Source organism: Haematobia irritans, chromosome 1, assembly GCF_050003625.1.
Source record: "Haematobia irritans isolate KBUSLIRL chromosome 1, ASM5000362v1, whole genome shotgun sequence".
NCBI classification, from domain to species: Eukaryota; Metazoa; Arthropoda; class Insecta; order Diptera; family Muscidae; genus Haematobia; species Haematobia irritans.
The window spans coordinates 209,303,542-209,320,523 of NC_134397.1; the positions used below are offsets into that span (position 1 = coordinate 209,303,542).

General features: G+C 29.4%; 1 protein-coding gene across 1 annotated transcript in view; it reads left to right on the plus strand.

Moving 5' to 3' along the window:
* Nucleotides 1–314: 314 nt before the first annotated feature.
* The window catches only part of LOC142219433 (uncharacterized), a 110,381-nt gene continuing 93,713 nt past the window's right edge, over nucleotides 315–16,982 (plus strand). The window contains exons 1-2 of the mRNA XM_075288423.1: nucleotides 315–446; nucleotides 503–547. Coding sequence (XP_075144538.1) covers nucleotides 363–446; nucleotides 503–547 — 129 coding nt within the window. The 5' untranslated portion in view covers nucleotides 315–362. The remainder of the gene's footprint in view (nucleotides 447–502; nucleotides 548–16,982) is intronic.

Here is a 16,982-nt window from a genome sequence, read left to right on the forward strand (position 1 = left end):
GAAAAAGCAGGAAAAAAAAGAAAATTCTCAACTCGGTTAGTTAGTCTACAATTTTGTTTCGATGGAAATATATTTTTTTGCGTGTATCTCAAAATTATCTCAATCAAATTTCTCTTCCGGTTAATAGACTACAAAATTTGAATGATGGTATTTTCCATTTTGAATTTCACACAATTCATATACAACTTGCATAAATTTTCTAATTTTCTAACAATGAAAAAAAAAAAAAAACTACAAAAGCAAATATTTTTAATTACTCCAACGTTGTTCGTATTTACAATTAGTACTGAATTCAAACTGTCCGAGTTAACACTGTTTTTTTGAAATCGTATATTTGTTTTTTATTATAAATAAAAGAGAAAATGTGTAAAATGCCTATAAATGTAGCATATAAATTATTATTTTTAAAAATTGCGTTTATTGCATACGTAATTTTACCAAGAATTGTAAGTAATATAGAAATAATGTTACAACATGATCTTTGACATGGGTATCTTTTTAGAGTGCTTTGTGTATTTACAATGAACGCTCTGTTTGTTTAACTGAGGTGAGTAATTATTTTTATTGATTATCTTGAAAAAATAAAAACACGCAATTGCAATACGGATTGTTTTTATATTATAAAAACCACCATGGTCAAGATAAAAATATTAACTGCAATAAATAAATATCCCACATAGGGGATTTTTTAGATTTATCATAGAAAATATTCTTGACAATGTTAATGATCATCAGAGGCATACAGAAAATGAAACACTTCGAACATAATGCCATATACATATGTCACGACTTTCATCTATAATAAAAGGTTTTCCATTAAGTGGTGTGGTGGTCTTGCATGCAAATGGATATTTCAAGATAAATGATTGAATATTTATTTTTATTTTATAATATGTCATTGATAATGAAAAGCCAAATGACCACCATTCCCATGCTTATAGGACCCTATATTTGATCAAACCGCTATCTATGCACGGTTGCCACTCGAGCCCAAAATAATCTAACAAAATTTAGAGAAAATTTTACCAAAAAAAATCTTGTTTTGCAAAATTGTATTTCTATTAAAAATTTTGTGAAAATTTTATTCCTATAAAAAATGTTGTCAAAATTTTATTTCTATAGAAAATTATGTGAAATTTTTATTTCTGTAATAATTTTTTGTCAAAATTTTATTTTTATAGAAAATTTTGTCAACATTTTATTTCTATAGAAAATTTTGTAAAAAGTTTATTTCTATAGAAAATTTTGTCAAAAATTCATTTCTTTGTAAAATGTTGTCAAAATTTTATTTCCATGGAAAATTTTGTCAAAATTTTATTTCTATAGAATATTTTGTCAAAATTTGATTTCTATAGAAAATTTTGTCAAAATTTTATTTCTATAGAAAATTTTGTCAAAATTTTATTTCTATAGAAAATTTTGTCAAAATTTTATTTCTACAGAAAATTTTGTCAAAATTTTATTTTATAGAAAATTTTGTCAAAATTTTATTTCTATATAAAATTTTGTCAATATTTTATTTCTATAGAAAATTTTGTCAAAATTTTATTTCTATAGAAAATTTTGTCAAAATTTTATTTCTATAGAAAATTTTGTCAATATTTTATTTCTATAGAAAATTTTGTCAAAATTTTATTTCTATAGAAAATTTTGTCAAAAATTCATTTCTTTATAAAATGTTGTCAAAATTTTATTTCCATAGAAAATTTTGTCAAAATTTTATTTCTATAGAATATTTTGTCAAAATTTGATTTCTATAGAAAATTTTGTCAAAATTTTATTTCTATAGAAAATTTTGTCAAAATTTTATTTCTATAGAAAATTTTGTCAAAATTTTATTTCTACAGAAAATTTTGTCAAATTTTTTTTTTATAGAAAATTTTGTCAAAATTTTATTTCTATATAAAATTTTGTCAATATTTTATTTCTATAGAAAATTTTGTCAAAATTTTATTTCTATAGAAAATTTTGTCAAAATTTTATTTCTATAGAAAATTTTGTCAATATTTTATTTTTATAGAAAATTTTGTCAAAATTTTATTTCTATAGAAAATTTTGTCAAAATTTTATTTCTATAGAAAATTTTGTCAAAATTATATTTTTGTAGAACATTTTGTCAAAATTTTTTTTCTATAAAAAATTTTGTCAAAATTTTATTTCTATAGAAAATTTTGTCAAAATTTTATTTCTATAGAAAATTTTGTGAAAATTTTATTTCTATATAAAATTTTGCCAAAATTTTATTTCTATAGAATAATTTGTCAAAATTTAATTTAAGAAAATTTTGTCAAAAATGTATTTCTTATATTTCATGTTAGCCTGATACCGAAACAGGCAATTGACGTCCAAATGCATTATATCTAATTATACAATTATTTTTCGAGCTTTATGGACAGATATAGATTAAGGAACATGGTTAATAGAGCCATTGAAAAGAAACATGTACAGTCCAGGCGTGTATAGATTTGTATCTGGCGTTTTCTTTTCAATGGCTCTATTAACCATGTTCCTTAATCTATATCTGTCCATAAAGCTCGAAAAATAATTGTATAATTAGATAAAAATTTATTTCTATAAAGCATTTTGCTAATATTTTATTTCTATAGAAAATGTTGTAAAAAATTTATTTTAAATTTGATCCCTATAAAAAAAAATTATGTCAAAATTTTATTTCTATAGAAAATTTTGTGAAAATTTTATTTTTGTAGAAAATTTTGTCAAAATTTTATTTTTATAGAAAATTTTGTCAACATTTTATTTCTATAGAAAATTTTGTCAAAATTTTATTTCTATAGAAAATGTTCTCAAAATTTTATTTCTTTCGAAAATTTTGTCAAAATTTTATTTCTCTAGAAAATTTTGTCAAAACTTTATTTCTATAGAAAAGTTTGTCAAAATTTTGCCAAAAGTATATTTCTATAGCAAATGTTGTCAAAATTTTATTTCTATAACAATTTATTGTTAAAATTTTATTTCTATAGAAAATTTGGTCAAGCTTTGATTTCTATAGAAAATTTTGTCAACATTTTATTTCTATAGAACATTTTGTCAAAATTTTATTCCTATGGAAAATTTTGTCAAAATTTTATTTCTATAGAAAATTTTGTTAAAATTTTATTTCTATAGAAAATTTTGTAAAAATTTTATTTCTATAACAATTTTTTGTTAAAATTTTGTTTCTATAGAAAACTTGGTCAAACTTTGATTTTTATAGAAATTTTGTCAAAATTTTATTTCTATAAAACATTTTGTCAAAATTTTATTTCTATAGAACAGTTTGTTAAAACTTTATTACTATAGAACATTTTGTCAAAATTTTATTTCTATAGAAATTTTTGTCAACATTTTATTTCTATAGAAAATTTTGCCAAATTTTAATAGCTATAGAAACTTTTGTCAAAATTTTATTTCTATAGAAAATTTTGTAATTTTTTTTTAAATTTTATTTCTGTCGATAATTTTGTAAAAATTATTTGGTTTTTGATAGAATTCTACAATTTTTATATTTATAGAAAATTTGGTCAAGCTTTGATTTCTATTGAAAATTTTGTCAAAATTTTATTACTATAGAAAGTTTTGTCAAAATTTTATTCCTATAGAAAACTTTGTCAAAATTTTATTTCTATAGAAAATTTTGTGAAAATTTTATTTCTATAGAAAATTTTGTCAAAATATAATTTCTATAGAAAATTTTGTCAAAATTTTATTTCTATAACAATTTCTTGTTACAATTTTGTTTCTACAGAAAACTTGCTCAAACTTTGATTTTTATAGAAAATTTTGGCAATATTTTATTTCTATAAAACATTTTGTCAAAATTTTATTTCTATATAACATTTTGTCAAAACTTTATTACTCTAGAACATTTTGTCAAAATTTTATTTCTATAGAAAATTTTGTCAAAATTTTATTTATATAGAAAATTTTGCCAAATTTTAATAGCTATAGAAACTTTTGTCAAAATCTTATTTCTATAGAAAATTTTATAATTTTTTTTTTGGATTTTTCTACAATTTTATTTCTATAGATAATTTTGTAAAAATTGTTTGGTTGTTGATAGAATTCTACAAACTGTGGGAATCGTGTACTTATGTCCACCACAAAAAAAAAAAAAATAATTCTTTTGTTCCAATCGATACAGCCTTAGGTTAGTTTAGGTATAGTGGCAGCCCGATATTTCAGGCCCACTTAGACTATTCAGTCCATTGTGATACCACAGTGGTGAACTTCTCTCTTATCACTGAGTGCTGCCCAATTCTATGATAAACTCGATGACAGGGGACCTCCTTTTTATAGCCGTGTCCTAACGGCGTTCCACATTGTAGAGAAACCACTTAGAGAAGCTTTGAAACACTCAGAAATGTTACCAGCATTACTGAGGTGGAATAATCCATCGCTGAAAATTTTTTGGTGTTTGGTCGAAACTGGGTTTGAACTCACGACCCTGTATATGCAAGGCGGGTATGCTAACCATTGCACCACGGTGGCTCCCTGCTATTTGTGATGGTTTTTTAACTAAAACCAAAAAAAAAAAAATAATTATATTTAAGAAAAATAAAATTTTGAAAATTAGGGAGTTTTCTACCCAAAAAGGATAATTACAAAGAACGTCAAAAAAATGTTATCTCTCAATTTTGTTCTTACACTATTTTTTGGGTTTATTATAGAGTATATTAAATAAATTAAAATAATAAAATTTTGATATTTTTGATTAGAAATATTTTTACGTTTGTAGTATATTTTTGGCAAAAATATCTCATTTTTAGCAACGAAGGGATTTTGAATGAGTTTTTGTCATGTATTGCATTTTATGTTAATTTTATTAGGTTTGAGTTTTCGATTTTAGTTTATACTCGTTGTTAACTATCATCCACAAAAATAAAATTCTGCAAACATTCGAAATTAACATTCTTTGTTGTTTTTTTTTTTTTTTTTTTTTTAAATTTTAACACATTTGATTTTTTGGCCATCTTAGTGGCACTTTGAGGACTTGTAATAAAAAATTATATCTCATTTCCATTTTTTTTTGAATTTGTATTACATTTGTTGTTAATTTTTAAATTTAAATTTAAAATTTTTCTAATTTTTGAGAAGTAACATAATTTTTTAGAAGATTTGCACAATTTTCCCTTTTTTGGCCATCTTGATGGTATTTTGAGGATTTGTAATAAAAAAATGTATCTCTGAATATCATTTCTCTTTTTGATTTTGTTTAATATCTGTTGTTAGGTTACAAGTCTTCAAAGTACCGCCAAGATGGCCAAACAGGAAAAAATTTGGAAATTTTACATGTTTTACAAACTTCTGAAATAATCGTGTTTCTTTTTTCATAATTAGCAAAATTTTAGTTTTTGAGTTGAAAGCTAACAACAAATATAAAACAAATTTATGTAAAAAAATCGTAAATTCTAAAAAAAATGAAAAGTTGATAATCTCTTCCTATAGCCGAGGGGATCCATTTTAGAGGCCTTTCAGTAGGGTTACGGTCCACCTAGGATCTCAAAGTTTGGCTCACTACTTGGTCGATATCTCTGCTCTAACCATAAAAAATCTCAAAGAGTGATCTATAACCCTTCCCAAATGACGGACATTGTCCCATTTTTGTTATCGCTCCCTTTTATGCAATCAGATATATTTGATTCCTTACGTGAAGAAGTGTTCCGATCGGAGGAAAAGTTCGCATTTATCTTAGCTTTCATCATCAACAAGGCCTTTCATTGTCATTAAAAAGCAATTATGACTATGGCCATCAACGCACACAGTCAAGCAGATCTATTTATAGCCCAGCAAAAAAAGAACTTGCAAAAAAGTAGTTTGGATCGCCAATTTGTTATCCGAAAGTAGTGCAAACTTGGATCATCTCCAATGAAATTAACATGGACTTGTCATATGACGGAATTACTCCATTTTTTGATCCTTTCCATTGCTTTAGAAATTGTGCCTTGGAAGTTCATTTGGATGGAGAAATTTAAAAAACTAAAAAAATTTTTTTTCCAATTTCACTTTTTATTTTTATCAGTAGTTTTTGTTACACTTTTATTTTCTTATTATCTAATTTTTACAAATTGAAAAACCTGGGTCTGTTGGCACCATAACAGAACGCCTTAGCACACTCAGCCGCAAACACCATTGAACACGACGCCTCAAAAGGTCTATTCAAATGTTAGTGATATGAATCTAATATGACCCCACGGCATGACATTCTAACTACTTCCTGAGATGTTCAAATCTCACCAATATTTTTCTAAAAAAATATTTTTTATGATATACATCGTTTTTATTTTGTTGTTTTCGGCATATATTTTTCTATAAATATATTTTTATACCCTCCACCAAAGGAAGGGGGTATATTAACTTTGTCATTCCGTTTGTAACACTTCGAAATATTGTTCTCTGACCCCATAAAGTATATATATTCTGGGTCTAGGTGAAATTCTGAGACGATCTAAGCATGTTAGTCAGTCTGTTGAAATCACGCTAACTTCCGAACGAAACAAGCTATCGACTTGAAACTTGGCACAAGTAGTTGTTATTTATGTAGGGCGGATGGTATTGCAAATATCGGATCACTTTTACGTATAGCTCCCATATGAACGGACCCCCAGATTTGGCTTGCAGAGCCTCTAAGGGAAGCATATTTCATTCGATCCGGCTGAAATTTGGTACATGGTGTTGGTATATGGTCTCTAACAACCATGCAAAAATTGGCCCAAATCGGTCCATAATTACATATAGAGCCCCTATATAAACCGATCCCCAGATTTGGCTTGCGGAGACTCAAAGATAAGCAAATTTCATTCGATCCGGCTGAAATTTGGTACATGATGTTGGTATATGGTCTCTAACAACCATGCAAAAATTGGTCCATATCGGTTCATAATTATGTATAGCCCCCATTTAAACCGATACCCAGATTTGGCTTGCGGAGCCTCAAAGAGAAGCAGATTTCATCCGATCCGGCCGAAATTTGGTACATGATGTTGGTATATGATCTCTAACAACCATGCAAAAATTGGTCCATATCGGTTCATAGTTATATATAGCCCCCATATAAACCGATCCTCAGATTTGACCACCGGAGCCTCTTGAAGGAGCAACATTCTAGTGTTTGGCCAATAACAACCGTGCCAAAATTGGTCCGTATCGATCTATATTATATATAGCCCCAAATAAATCGATCCCCAAAATTACGATTGCCACTCGAGCCAAAAATAATCTACCAAAATTTTATTGCCATAGAAAATTTTGTAAAAATTTTATTTCTATAGAAAATTTTATCAACATTTTATGTCTTTAGGAAATTTCGTCAAAATATAATTTATTTCTATAGAAATTTTATGAAGCATTTTATAGTTGAAGAGGAATATTTTTCAAAATTTTCCAAAACATCAAGAATTCTACCAATCTACCAAACAGTAAACAAGTATATACGGCCGCAAGTTCGGCCAGGCCGAATCTTATGTACCCACCACCATGGATTGCGTAGAAACTTCTACGAAAGACTATCATCGACAATCGAATTACTTGGGTTGTGGTATCTTAAAACTTCTTAACACCGTTTTCTAAATTGTGATTTAGTCCATACATGGTATATATTAGACAAAAAAAGTTAAGTTAAGTCTACAAATAATAACGAATCGATATGGACTTTTTGTATGTAGAGAGCCAGAATTGAAATATGGGGATCGCTTATATGGGGGCTATATACAATTATGAACTTGATATGGACCAATTTTTGTGTGATTGGGGATCGATTTATCTGAGGGCCATATATAACTATAGACCGACATGGACCTAGTTAGGCATGGTTGTTAACGACCATATACTAGCACAATGTACCAAATTTCAACTCACTCGGATGAAATTTGCTCCTCCAAGAGGTTCCAAAACCAAATCTCGGGATCGGTTTATATGGGGCTATGTACGATTATGGACTGATATGGACCACTTTTGGCATGGTTGTTAAATATTATATATTACCACCACGTACCAAATTTCAAGCAGATCGGATGAATTTTGCTTCTCCAAAAGGCACCGGAGGTCAAATCTGGGGATCGGTTTATATGTGAGCTATATATAATTATGGACTGATAGGAACCAATTCCTGCATGGTTGTTGGATACCATATACTAACATCACGTACCAAATTCCAACCGAATGGGAAGAATTTTGCTCTTCTCTGGAGGTCAAATCTGGGGATCGGTTTATATGGGGCCTATATATAATTATGGACCGATATCGACTAATTTTTGCATGGGAGTTTGAGGCCATATATTAACACCACGTACCAAATTTCAACTGAATCAAATGAATTTTGGTCTTCCAAGAGGTTCCGGAGGTCAAATCTGGTGATCGGTTTATATGGGGGCTTTATATAATTATGAACCGATGTGGACCAATTCTTGCATGGTTGTTAGAGACCATATACTAACACCATGTACCTAATTTCAGCCGGATCGGATGAAATTTGCTTCTCTTAGAGGCCTCGCAAGCCAAATCGGGGGATCGGTTTATATGGGGGCTATATATAATTATGGACCGATGTGGACCAGTTTTTGCATGGTTGTTAGAGACCATATACTGACACCATGTACCAAATTTCAGCCGGATCGGATGAAATTTGCTTCTCTTAGGGGCCTCGCAAGCCAAATCGGGGGATCGGCTTATATGGGGGCTATATATAATTATTGACCGATGTGGACCAATTTTTGCATGGTTGTCAGAGACCATATACCAACACCATGTACCAAATTTCTGCCGGATCGGATGAAATTTGCTTCTCTTAGAGGCCTCGCAAGCCAAATTTTGGTGTCCGTCTATATGGGGGCTATACGTAAAAGTGGACCGATATGGCCCATTTGCAATACCATCCGACCTACATCAATAACAATTACTTGTGCCAAGTTTCAAGGCGATAGCTTGTCTCGTTCGGAAGTTAGCGTGATTTCAACAGACGGACGGACGGACGGACATGCACAGATCGACTCAGAATTTCACCACGACCCAGAATATATATACTTTATGGGGTCTTAGAGCAATATTTCGATGTGTTACAAACGGAATGACAAAGTTAATATACCCCCCATCCTATGGTGGTGGGTATAAAAATCTGGCATTTTTGGTAGACTCGTGTTCATAATTTTATATATGCCCCATATAAAGCTACCACCATGTTTCAATTCTGGCTCTATAATTACAGCACAAAAGTTCATATCGGTTCGTAATTATTTCTTCCCTATATATACCGGTCAAAAACTGAATATATACGTATTTAGTCGACCTTTCTTTTGTCTACTATTTATCCCGCATAGACTAACTTATAATTTAGAAGATGATGTTAAGAGGTTTTAAGACGCCTTGCCATCGGCCGCAACCCAAGTAATTGAATTGTGGATAACTGTCTTTAGTAGAAGTTTCTACGCAATCCATGGTGGAGGGTACATAAAATTCGGCCTGGCCGAACTTACGGCTGTATATACTTGTTTCATTTAAAAAATCAACAAAAAATTAAAAATTATCGTAATTTGCGGAACCTTCTCAAAATAACTTCCATGGAAGTGAAAAAGTCAAACGGCACAGGTTCAAATCCCAGCGGGTATGAATTCTTTTATGGATATGCTTTTTGCGAAATTTAATTGTACAAAACTTAAATTTTCATTTAAAACGGCCTAATTCCGTACTTTCTAAGACTTGACCAAAGGGATTGCATCGGAAGTGAAAAAAAAATCGATAGGGATGCGCTTTAAAAGAAATGTTTGTGGACTTGTCCAAAAGGACCGGGATGCACTTTAAAAGAGAAGTTTGTGGAACAACTTCCAATTTTTTTGCTAGATTGTTTTGCACACCCAAGTTGCCCAGCAAAAAAATTTGGAAGCATTGCCAAAGGCACAACTTTAAAAGCAGTTCCAAAAATATTCTTTCAAAGATGTTCTTTATTTTAACTACTCAAGAAGTTCTTCTAGTTAAATTTTTTTTATAATTCGCTTTTTTTCATATTTTTATACCCTCCACCATAGGATGGGGGTATATTAACTTTGTCATTCCGTTTGTAACACATCGAAATATTGTTCTAAGACCCCATAAAGTATATATATTCTGGGTCGTGGTGAAATTTTGAGTCGATCTGAGTATGTCCGTCCGTCCGTCTGTTGAAATCACGATAACTTCCGAACGAAACAAGCTATCGACTTGAAACTTGTCACAAGTAGTTGTTATTGATATAGGTCGGATTGTATTGAAAATGGGCCATATCGGTCCACTTTTACGTATAGCCCCCATATAAACGGACCCCCAAATTTGGCTTGCGATTGCTCTAAGAGAAGCAACTTTCATCCGATTCGGCTGAAATTTGGGACATAGTGTTAGTATATGGTCTCAAACAACCATGCAAAAATTGGTTCACATCGGTCCATAATTATATATAGCCCCCATATAAACGGATCCCCAGGTTTGATCACCGGAGCCTCAAAGAGAAGCAAATTTCATTCCGATCCGGCCGAAATTTGGTACATGATGTTGGTATATGGTCTCTAACAACCATGCAAAAATTGGTCCATATCGGTTCATAGTCATATAGCACCCACCTAAACCGATCCCCCGATTTGGCTTGCGGAGCCTCTAAGAGAAGCAAATTTCATCCGACCCAGCTGAAATGTGGTACATGGTGTTAGTATATGGTCTCTAATGACCATGCAAAAATTGGTTCACATCGGCCTATAATTATATATAGCCCCCATATAAACCGGTCCCCAGATTTGACCTCCGGAGCCTCTTAGAGGAGCAAAATTCATCCGATCCGGTTGAAATTTGGTACGTGGTGTTAGTATATGGTCTATAATAACCATGCAAGAATTGGTCCATATCGGTCCATAATTATATATAGCCCCCATATAAATCGATCCCCAGATTTGTCCTCCGGAGCCTCTTGGAGGAGCAAAATTCATCCGATCTGGTTGAAATTTGCAACGTGGTGTTAGTATAAGGCCGCTAATAACCATGCCAAAATTGGTCCATATCGGTCTATAGTTATATATAGGCGATCCCCAATTACACAAAAATTGGTCCTTATCGGTTCATAATCATGATTGCCTCGCGAGCCAAAAATAATCTACCAAAATTTTATTTTTATAAAAACCATTGTCAAAATGTCATTTCTATAGAAAATTTTGTCAAAATTTTATTTCTATTGAAAATTTTGTCAAAATTTTATTTCTATAGAAAATTTTGTCAGAATTTTATTTCTATAGAAAATTTTATCCAAATTTTATTTCTATAGAAAATTTTTTCCAAATTTTACTTCTATAGAAAATGTTGTCAAAATTTTATTTTGTCAAAATTTTATTTCTATAGAAACTTTAAACTTAATTATATACGTATTTAATCGGCCTTTTTTTAGTTTAATATATACCACGTATGTACTATGTGGTATATATTACAGTGTTAGGAAGTGTTAAGATACCTTGCCATCGGCAAGTGTTACCGCAACCCAAGTAATTCGATTGTGGATGACAGTCTTCAGTAGAAGTTTCTACGCAATCCATGGGGGAGGGTACATAAGCTTCGGCCTGGCCGAACTTACGGCCGTATATACTTGTTAAAGGGTAATTTTAACTTTTTTTGTCTCAAATAGGTTAAAAACAGAGTAAAAATTAATAAAATGGTAAAAACTATTTAAATTTTGTCGAAAAATGCTAAATCCATTTTGGAAAAATTGCGAATGTTTTTTAAATATTTGAGGCGAAGCGTTTCAGACAGGCATTATAATGGATTAAAACTCATAAAAAATTAAATAATTAGTTATTTATCAAAATATCTCAAAATTGTTTAATTCACATCCAAAACACTGAATTCGGATCACACCTAAAGAAGTGATGTATATTCAGTGCAGCGGCTGTTGAAATGGTGTACATCCGTCCTATGACAAGCCCATGTTAAATATATCATTATATATACTCGTACATATATTTTTAAAATATAACTTTTATTCCTATGAGAGGTTGTTTGACATTTTTTTGAGTGTATTAAAGTTGTTGAAATAAAAATATATATTCACTATAATAAAATATTTTTATTTTAAAGTAAATAGTACATATTTATAAAAGTTGTGTAAATATTTAAGTTAACAAAAAAAAGCATATACCAAAATTCAAAAAAAAAAAAAAATCCTAAACATCTGTCTTAAACTAGACATTTGACTTTTTGGTATAAAAAAGTTTCAAAATTATAAATTGATGTGAGATCACCACTTGTCTTTGGAATCGTAATAGAAAATATCGAACATGAAGGTTCTCTTCGTTCTCGCTTTAACAACTTTAGCTGTGGCTAATGTATCCGCTATTTGTGCTGGCTGTCCCTCCCCTATAGATCCTTCACAGGCTAAAACTATTCTTGATGAAACATTTCAAAAAGTTGCCACTGCAGGGGGTCCTAATTTTAGGTATGTAAATATTTGGATATTACGAATGACGAAACATAGATTTATTGTAATAAAATATAATTTTAATATTTTATAGATTAAATAAGATTTACTCTGCTAGTTCTCAAGTAATTGGTGGCCATAGATATCGTATGAATGTCGATGTGATCAATGAGAATAATCAATCGCTTGGATGTGACATTGTCATCGTAAAGAGTGCAGGATCCCATCAAACTGAAGTAACATTTAATTGTTCCAATCATAATGTTTTCGATGTCGTTTTTGATAATTAAAATAATGTCTCAATTCTAAATATATTAATTAAGTTGTTTTTTTTTTTGTTTGAAATTATGTTTAATATTACACTGAAAAAAAGCTTTATCAGATCCAAAGAGTTTGCCGTTACTTAAGTTATTTTGATTGTATTGAACCCACGCCAAAGAAGCGAGAAATTTCACTAAGAATACATGTAAGACTCAATTTACTTTTAAAATTAGGCTTTTAATTCGTTTTTCTAGCTGTTTTTAATCTATATATATAAAATTCAAATTATGTTTGTTTATTTGTTTGTTTGTTTGTTTGTTTATTTGTATGTTCCGGGTTGGCGCGAAAACGGCTGAACCGATTTACTTGAAACTTTCAGAGATCGTGGGGGGCACTCATGTGCTGAAAATAGGGTACCTCATTTTTTGACATATGGTCGCGGAGAGGAACCTCCCCTTTGTCCGACTTTTTGAAAATTAAACCAAACTTGACCGATTTGCACGAAGTTTTCAGGGATAGTAGGGGGTGATCCCTAGACAAAAATTCGCAATTTTTTTTTCGAAATTTGATCGGGAGGGGGTACCTCCCCTTAAGCGACTTTTTGTTTGTTTGTATGGTCCGAGTTGGCTACGAAACGGCTGAATCGATTTACTTGAAACTTTCAGAGATCGTAGGGGGCGTTCATGTGGTGAAAATAGGGTACCTCATTTTTTGACACCTGGTCGCGGAGGGGACCTCCCCTTTGTCGGACTTTTTGAAATTTGGACCAAAGTTGACCGATTTGCTTGAAATTTTCATTGAAGGTTGGGGTTGGCATCTAGACAAAGATCCGCTACTTTATATTTCGATATTTGGTGGCGGAGGGGGACCTCCCTTTGTTCGACATTTTTTAAAGTACAGTGAAAAAACTAAAATTCTCTAAATTATCTGAGATTTACACAGAACATGCGGTGAGGTTATTTAATTAATATCGGATACCTGATGATTTCATATGTCGACGGGGAGAGGGACCTCCCCCTTGCCCCTTACTTTTTGAAACTTGGAACAAAATTATGCGATTTGCTTGAAATTTTCATTGAATGTTGGGGTTGGCATCTAGACAAAAATCCTCTACATTACTTTTCGATATTTGGGTGGGGGGAGGGTTGGGAACAGCCCCTTTGCCCGACTTTTTTTTAAAGTACAGTGAAAACAAAACTAAATTCCCGCGACTGAAATTTTACGGAAAAAATGGGCGAGGTTATGAAATTTATATCAGGTTCCAGATTTTTTAATAAAAACAAAGGGGCATAGGGAGACATCGGCTTCTCTTAAGTACATACAGAGAAACAATTAAACTTTACCGAGTTACTTGAAATTTACAGAGGACTGGGGAGAGGTTACGATATTAATAGTTGATACCTGACTTTGTGATATTTGGACGGAAGAGAGGCCGCCCCTTTAGGCTTATAATTCCGATATCAGGTCGGTGTGGAGTGAAGGTGGGGAGAGGGTTCCCTTTTGTCCGTTTTTTTTTCTTAAATTGAAAGTAGAGGGTTGTCCATAAATGGGAACTCGGTACATAATTTTATGATTTTTGCACAGGCTTCTGCCAGACTTCTTTTTAGTAACGAACTTAAATTTACATGAAATTGGCAGCCAACATAGAGGGTTAATGTGGTAAACTTTTTTACTACTTTTGCTTTTTCCGATTTATTGGATGGGAAACAATATTTTATTGTATGTTATTATAATAAAGTGCTTAATTTTGAGGAGAAGGATACCTTTCCTTGACAAACCACACTTAAAATTCTCAAGAAATATAGAAGATTGTCCAACTACTTGAATACAGAACATTATTTAAAAAATTTGGAGGAAAGGGTACACCCTCTCCCAGACATTTATTAAGACGAACCGTTTTACATATGAATATCCTCCGTATTTTCGAATTTGTTTTCAGCACGAAGGATATGGTTGACTAAGTTAACGCAAATTGTTCCTACAAATATGCTTCGGAATGCGCAGCGAAGCGGGCCGGGTTACGCTAGTATATAATATAAAAGTCCTTCGTAAATGTGTTAACCGCAACTTAAAATTCAAAATTGAAAATCGCCGTCAAGTATTAATTACGCCATGTTTATATCCTCTATCGCTGCTGTGGTACAGGTTATTATAAGTTTGAGCATTTGTATGTAACGCTAAGAAGGACCAGACTGAAACCCAAAAAATTCGACCAAAATTTTAAGAACATTTTACCGAACAACTACCAAATAAAAAAATATTATTTTGCATTGTTGTGAACCAAAAATGTTTCTTCAAACGAAATGTTTATTTATTATTATTTGTAGTTTTCACAATAGATAAAGTTTTTACTACACAAAAGGCAGAAAAGAGAGAAATTTGCAGTAGATAAGCTTAAAACGAAAATTAAAATTTTTTAAAGATATTGATTTTATAGAAAATTTAGTCAAAATATTTATTTTATAGAAAATTTTGACAAAATTTTATTCCTATAGAAAATTTTGTCAAAATTGTATTTCTATAGAAAATTTTGTCAGAAGTTTATTTCTATAGAAATTTTTGTCAAAATTGTATTTCTACAGAAAATTTTGTCAGAAGTTTATTTCTATAGAAAATATTGTCTAAATTTTATTTCTATAGCAATTTTTGTTAAAATTTTATTTCTACAGAAAATTTTGTCAGAAGTTTATTTCTATAGAAAATTTTGTCAAAATTTTATTTCTATTAAAAATGTTGTCAAAATTTTATTTTCATAGAAAACTTTATTTCTATAGAAATAAAATTTTGTCAAAATTTTATTCTATAAAAAATTTTGTTAAATTTTTATTTCTATAGAAAATTTTGTCTAAATTTTTTTTCTCTCAAAAATTTTGTCAAAAATTTAGTTCTCCTGAAAATTTTGTCAAAATTGTATTTCTATACGAAATTTTGTCAAGATTTTATTTCTATAGGACATTTCGTCAAAATTTTATTTCTATAAAAAATTTTGTCAAAATTTTATTTCTTTAGAACATTTTGTTAAAATTTTATTTCTATAGAAATTTTGTAAAAAATTTATTTCTATAGAAAATTTTGTCAAAATTTTATTTCTATAGAAAATTTTGTTAAAATTTTATTTCATTCGTTTTGACAAACATTCTTTTCCAATAGAAAATTTTGTCAAAATTTTATTTCTATAGAATATTTTTGTCAAAATTTTATTTCTATAGAAAATTTAGTCAAAAAATTATTTCTATAGAATATTTTTGTCAAAATTTTATTTCTATAGAAAATTTTGCCTAAATTTTCTCTCTTTAGAAAATTTCGTCAAGGTTTTTTTTATATAGAAAATTTTGTCAACATTTTGTTTCTCTGTTGGGTAAGCTACACTTGTAATTAATGAGTGCAAGGTTTTAAGCTGAAATAAAAAAACAACAACAATGCATAGAAAATTTTTGTTAAAATTTTATTTCAATAGAAAATGTTGTTAAAATTTATTTCTATAGAAAAATTTGTCAAAATTTTATTTCTATAGAAAATTTTGGCAACATTAATTTCTATAAGAAATTTTGTCAAAATTTCATTTCTATAGAAAATTTTGTGAAAATTTCATTTCTATAGAATATTTTGTTAAAATTTTATTTCTATAGAATATTTTGTCAAAATGTTATTTCTATAAAAAATTTTGTTAACATATTATTTCAATAGAAAATGTTGTCAAAATTTTTTTTCTATAGAAAATTTAGTCAAAGCTTTATTTCTAAAAAAAAAAATTGTATAAATTTTTTTTCTATAGAAAGTTTTGTCTAAACTTTCTTTCTTTAGAAAATTTCGTCAAGGTTTTTTTTCATATAGAAAATTTTGTCAACATTTTGTTTCTATAGAAAATTTTGGTTAAGTTTTATTTCGATAGAAAATGTTGTTAAAATTTATTTCTATGGAAAATTTTGTCAAAAATTTATTTTTATAGAAAATTTTGGCAACATTTATTTCTATAAGAAATTTTGTCAAAATTTCATTTCTATAGAAAATTTTGTGAAAATTTAATTTCTATAAAATATTTTGTCAAAATTTTATTTCTATAGAATATTTTGTCAAAATGTTATTTCTCTCAAAAATTTTGTCAAAATTTTAGTACTTTTGAAAACTTTATCAAAATTGTATTTCTGTACGAAATTTTGTCAAGATTTCATTTCTTTAGAAAATTTCGTCAAAATGTCATTTCTATAGGATTTTTTTGAAATTGTATTACTATAGAAGATTTTGTCAAAATTTTATTTCTATAGAAAATGTTGTCAAACTTTTATTTCTACGGAAAATTTTA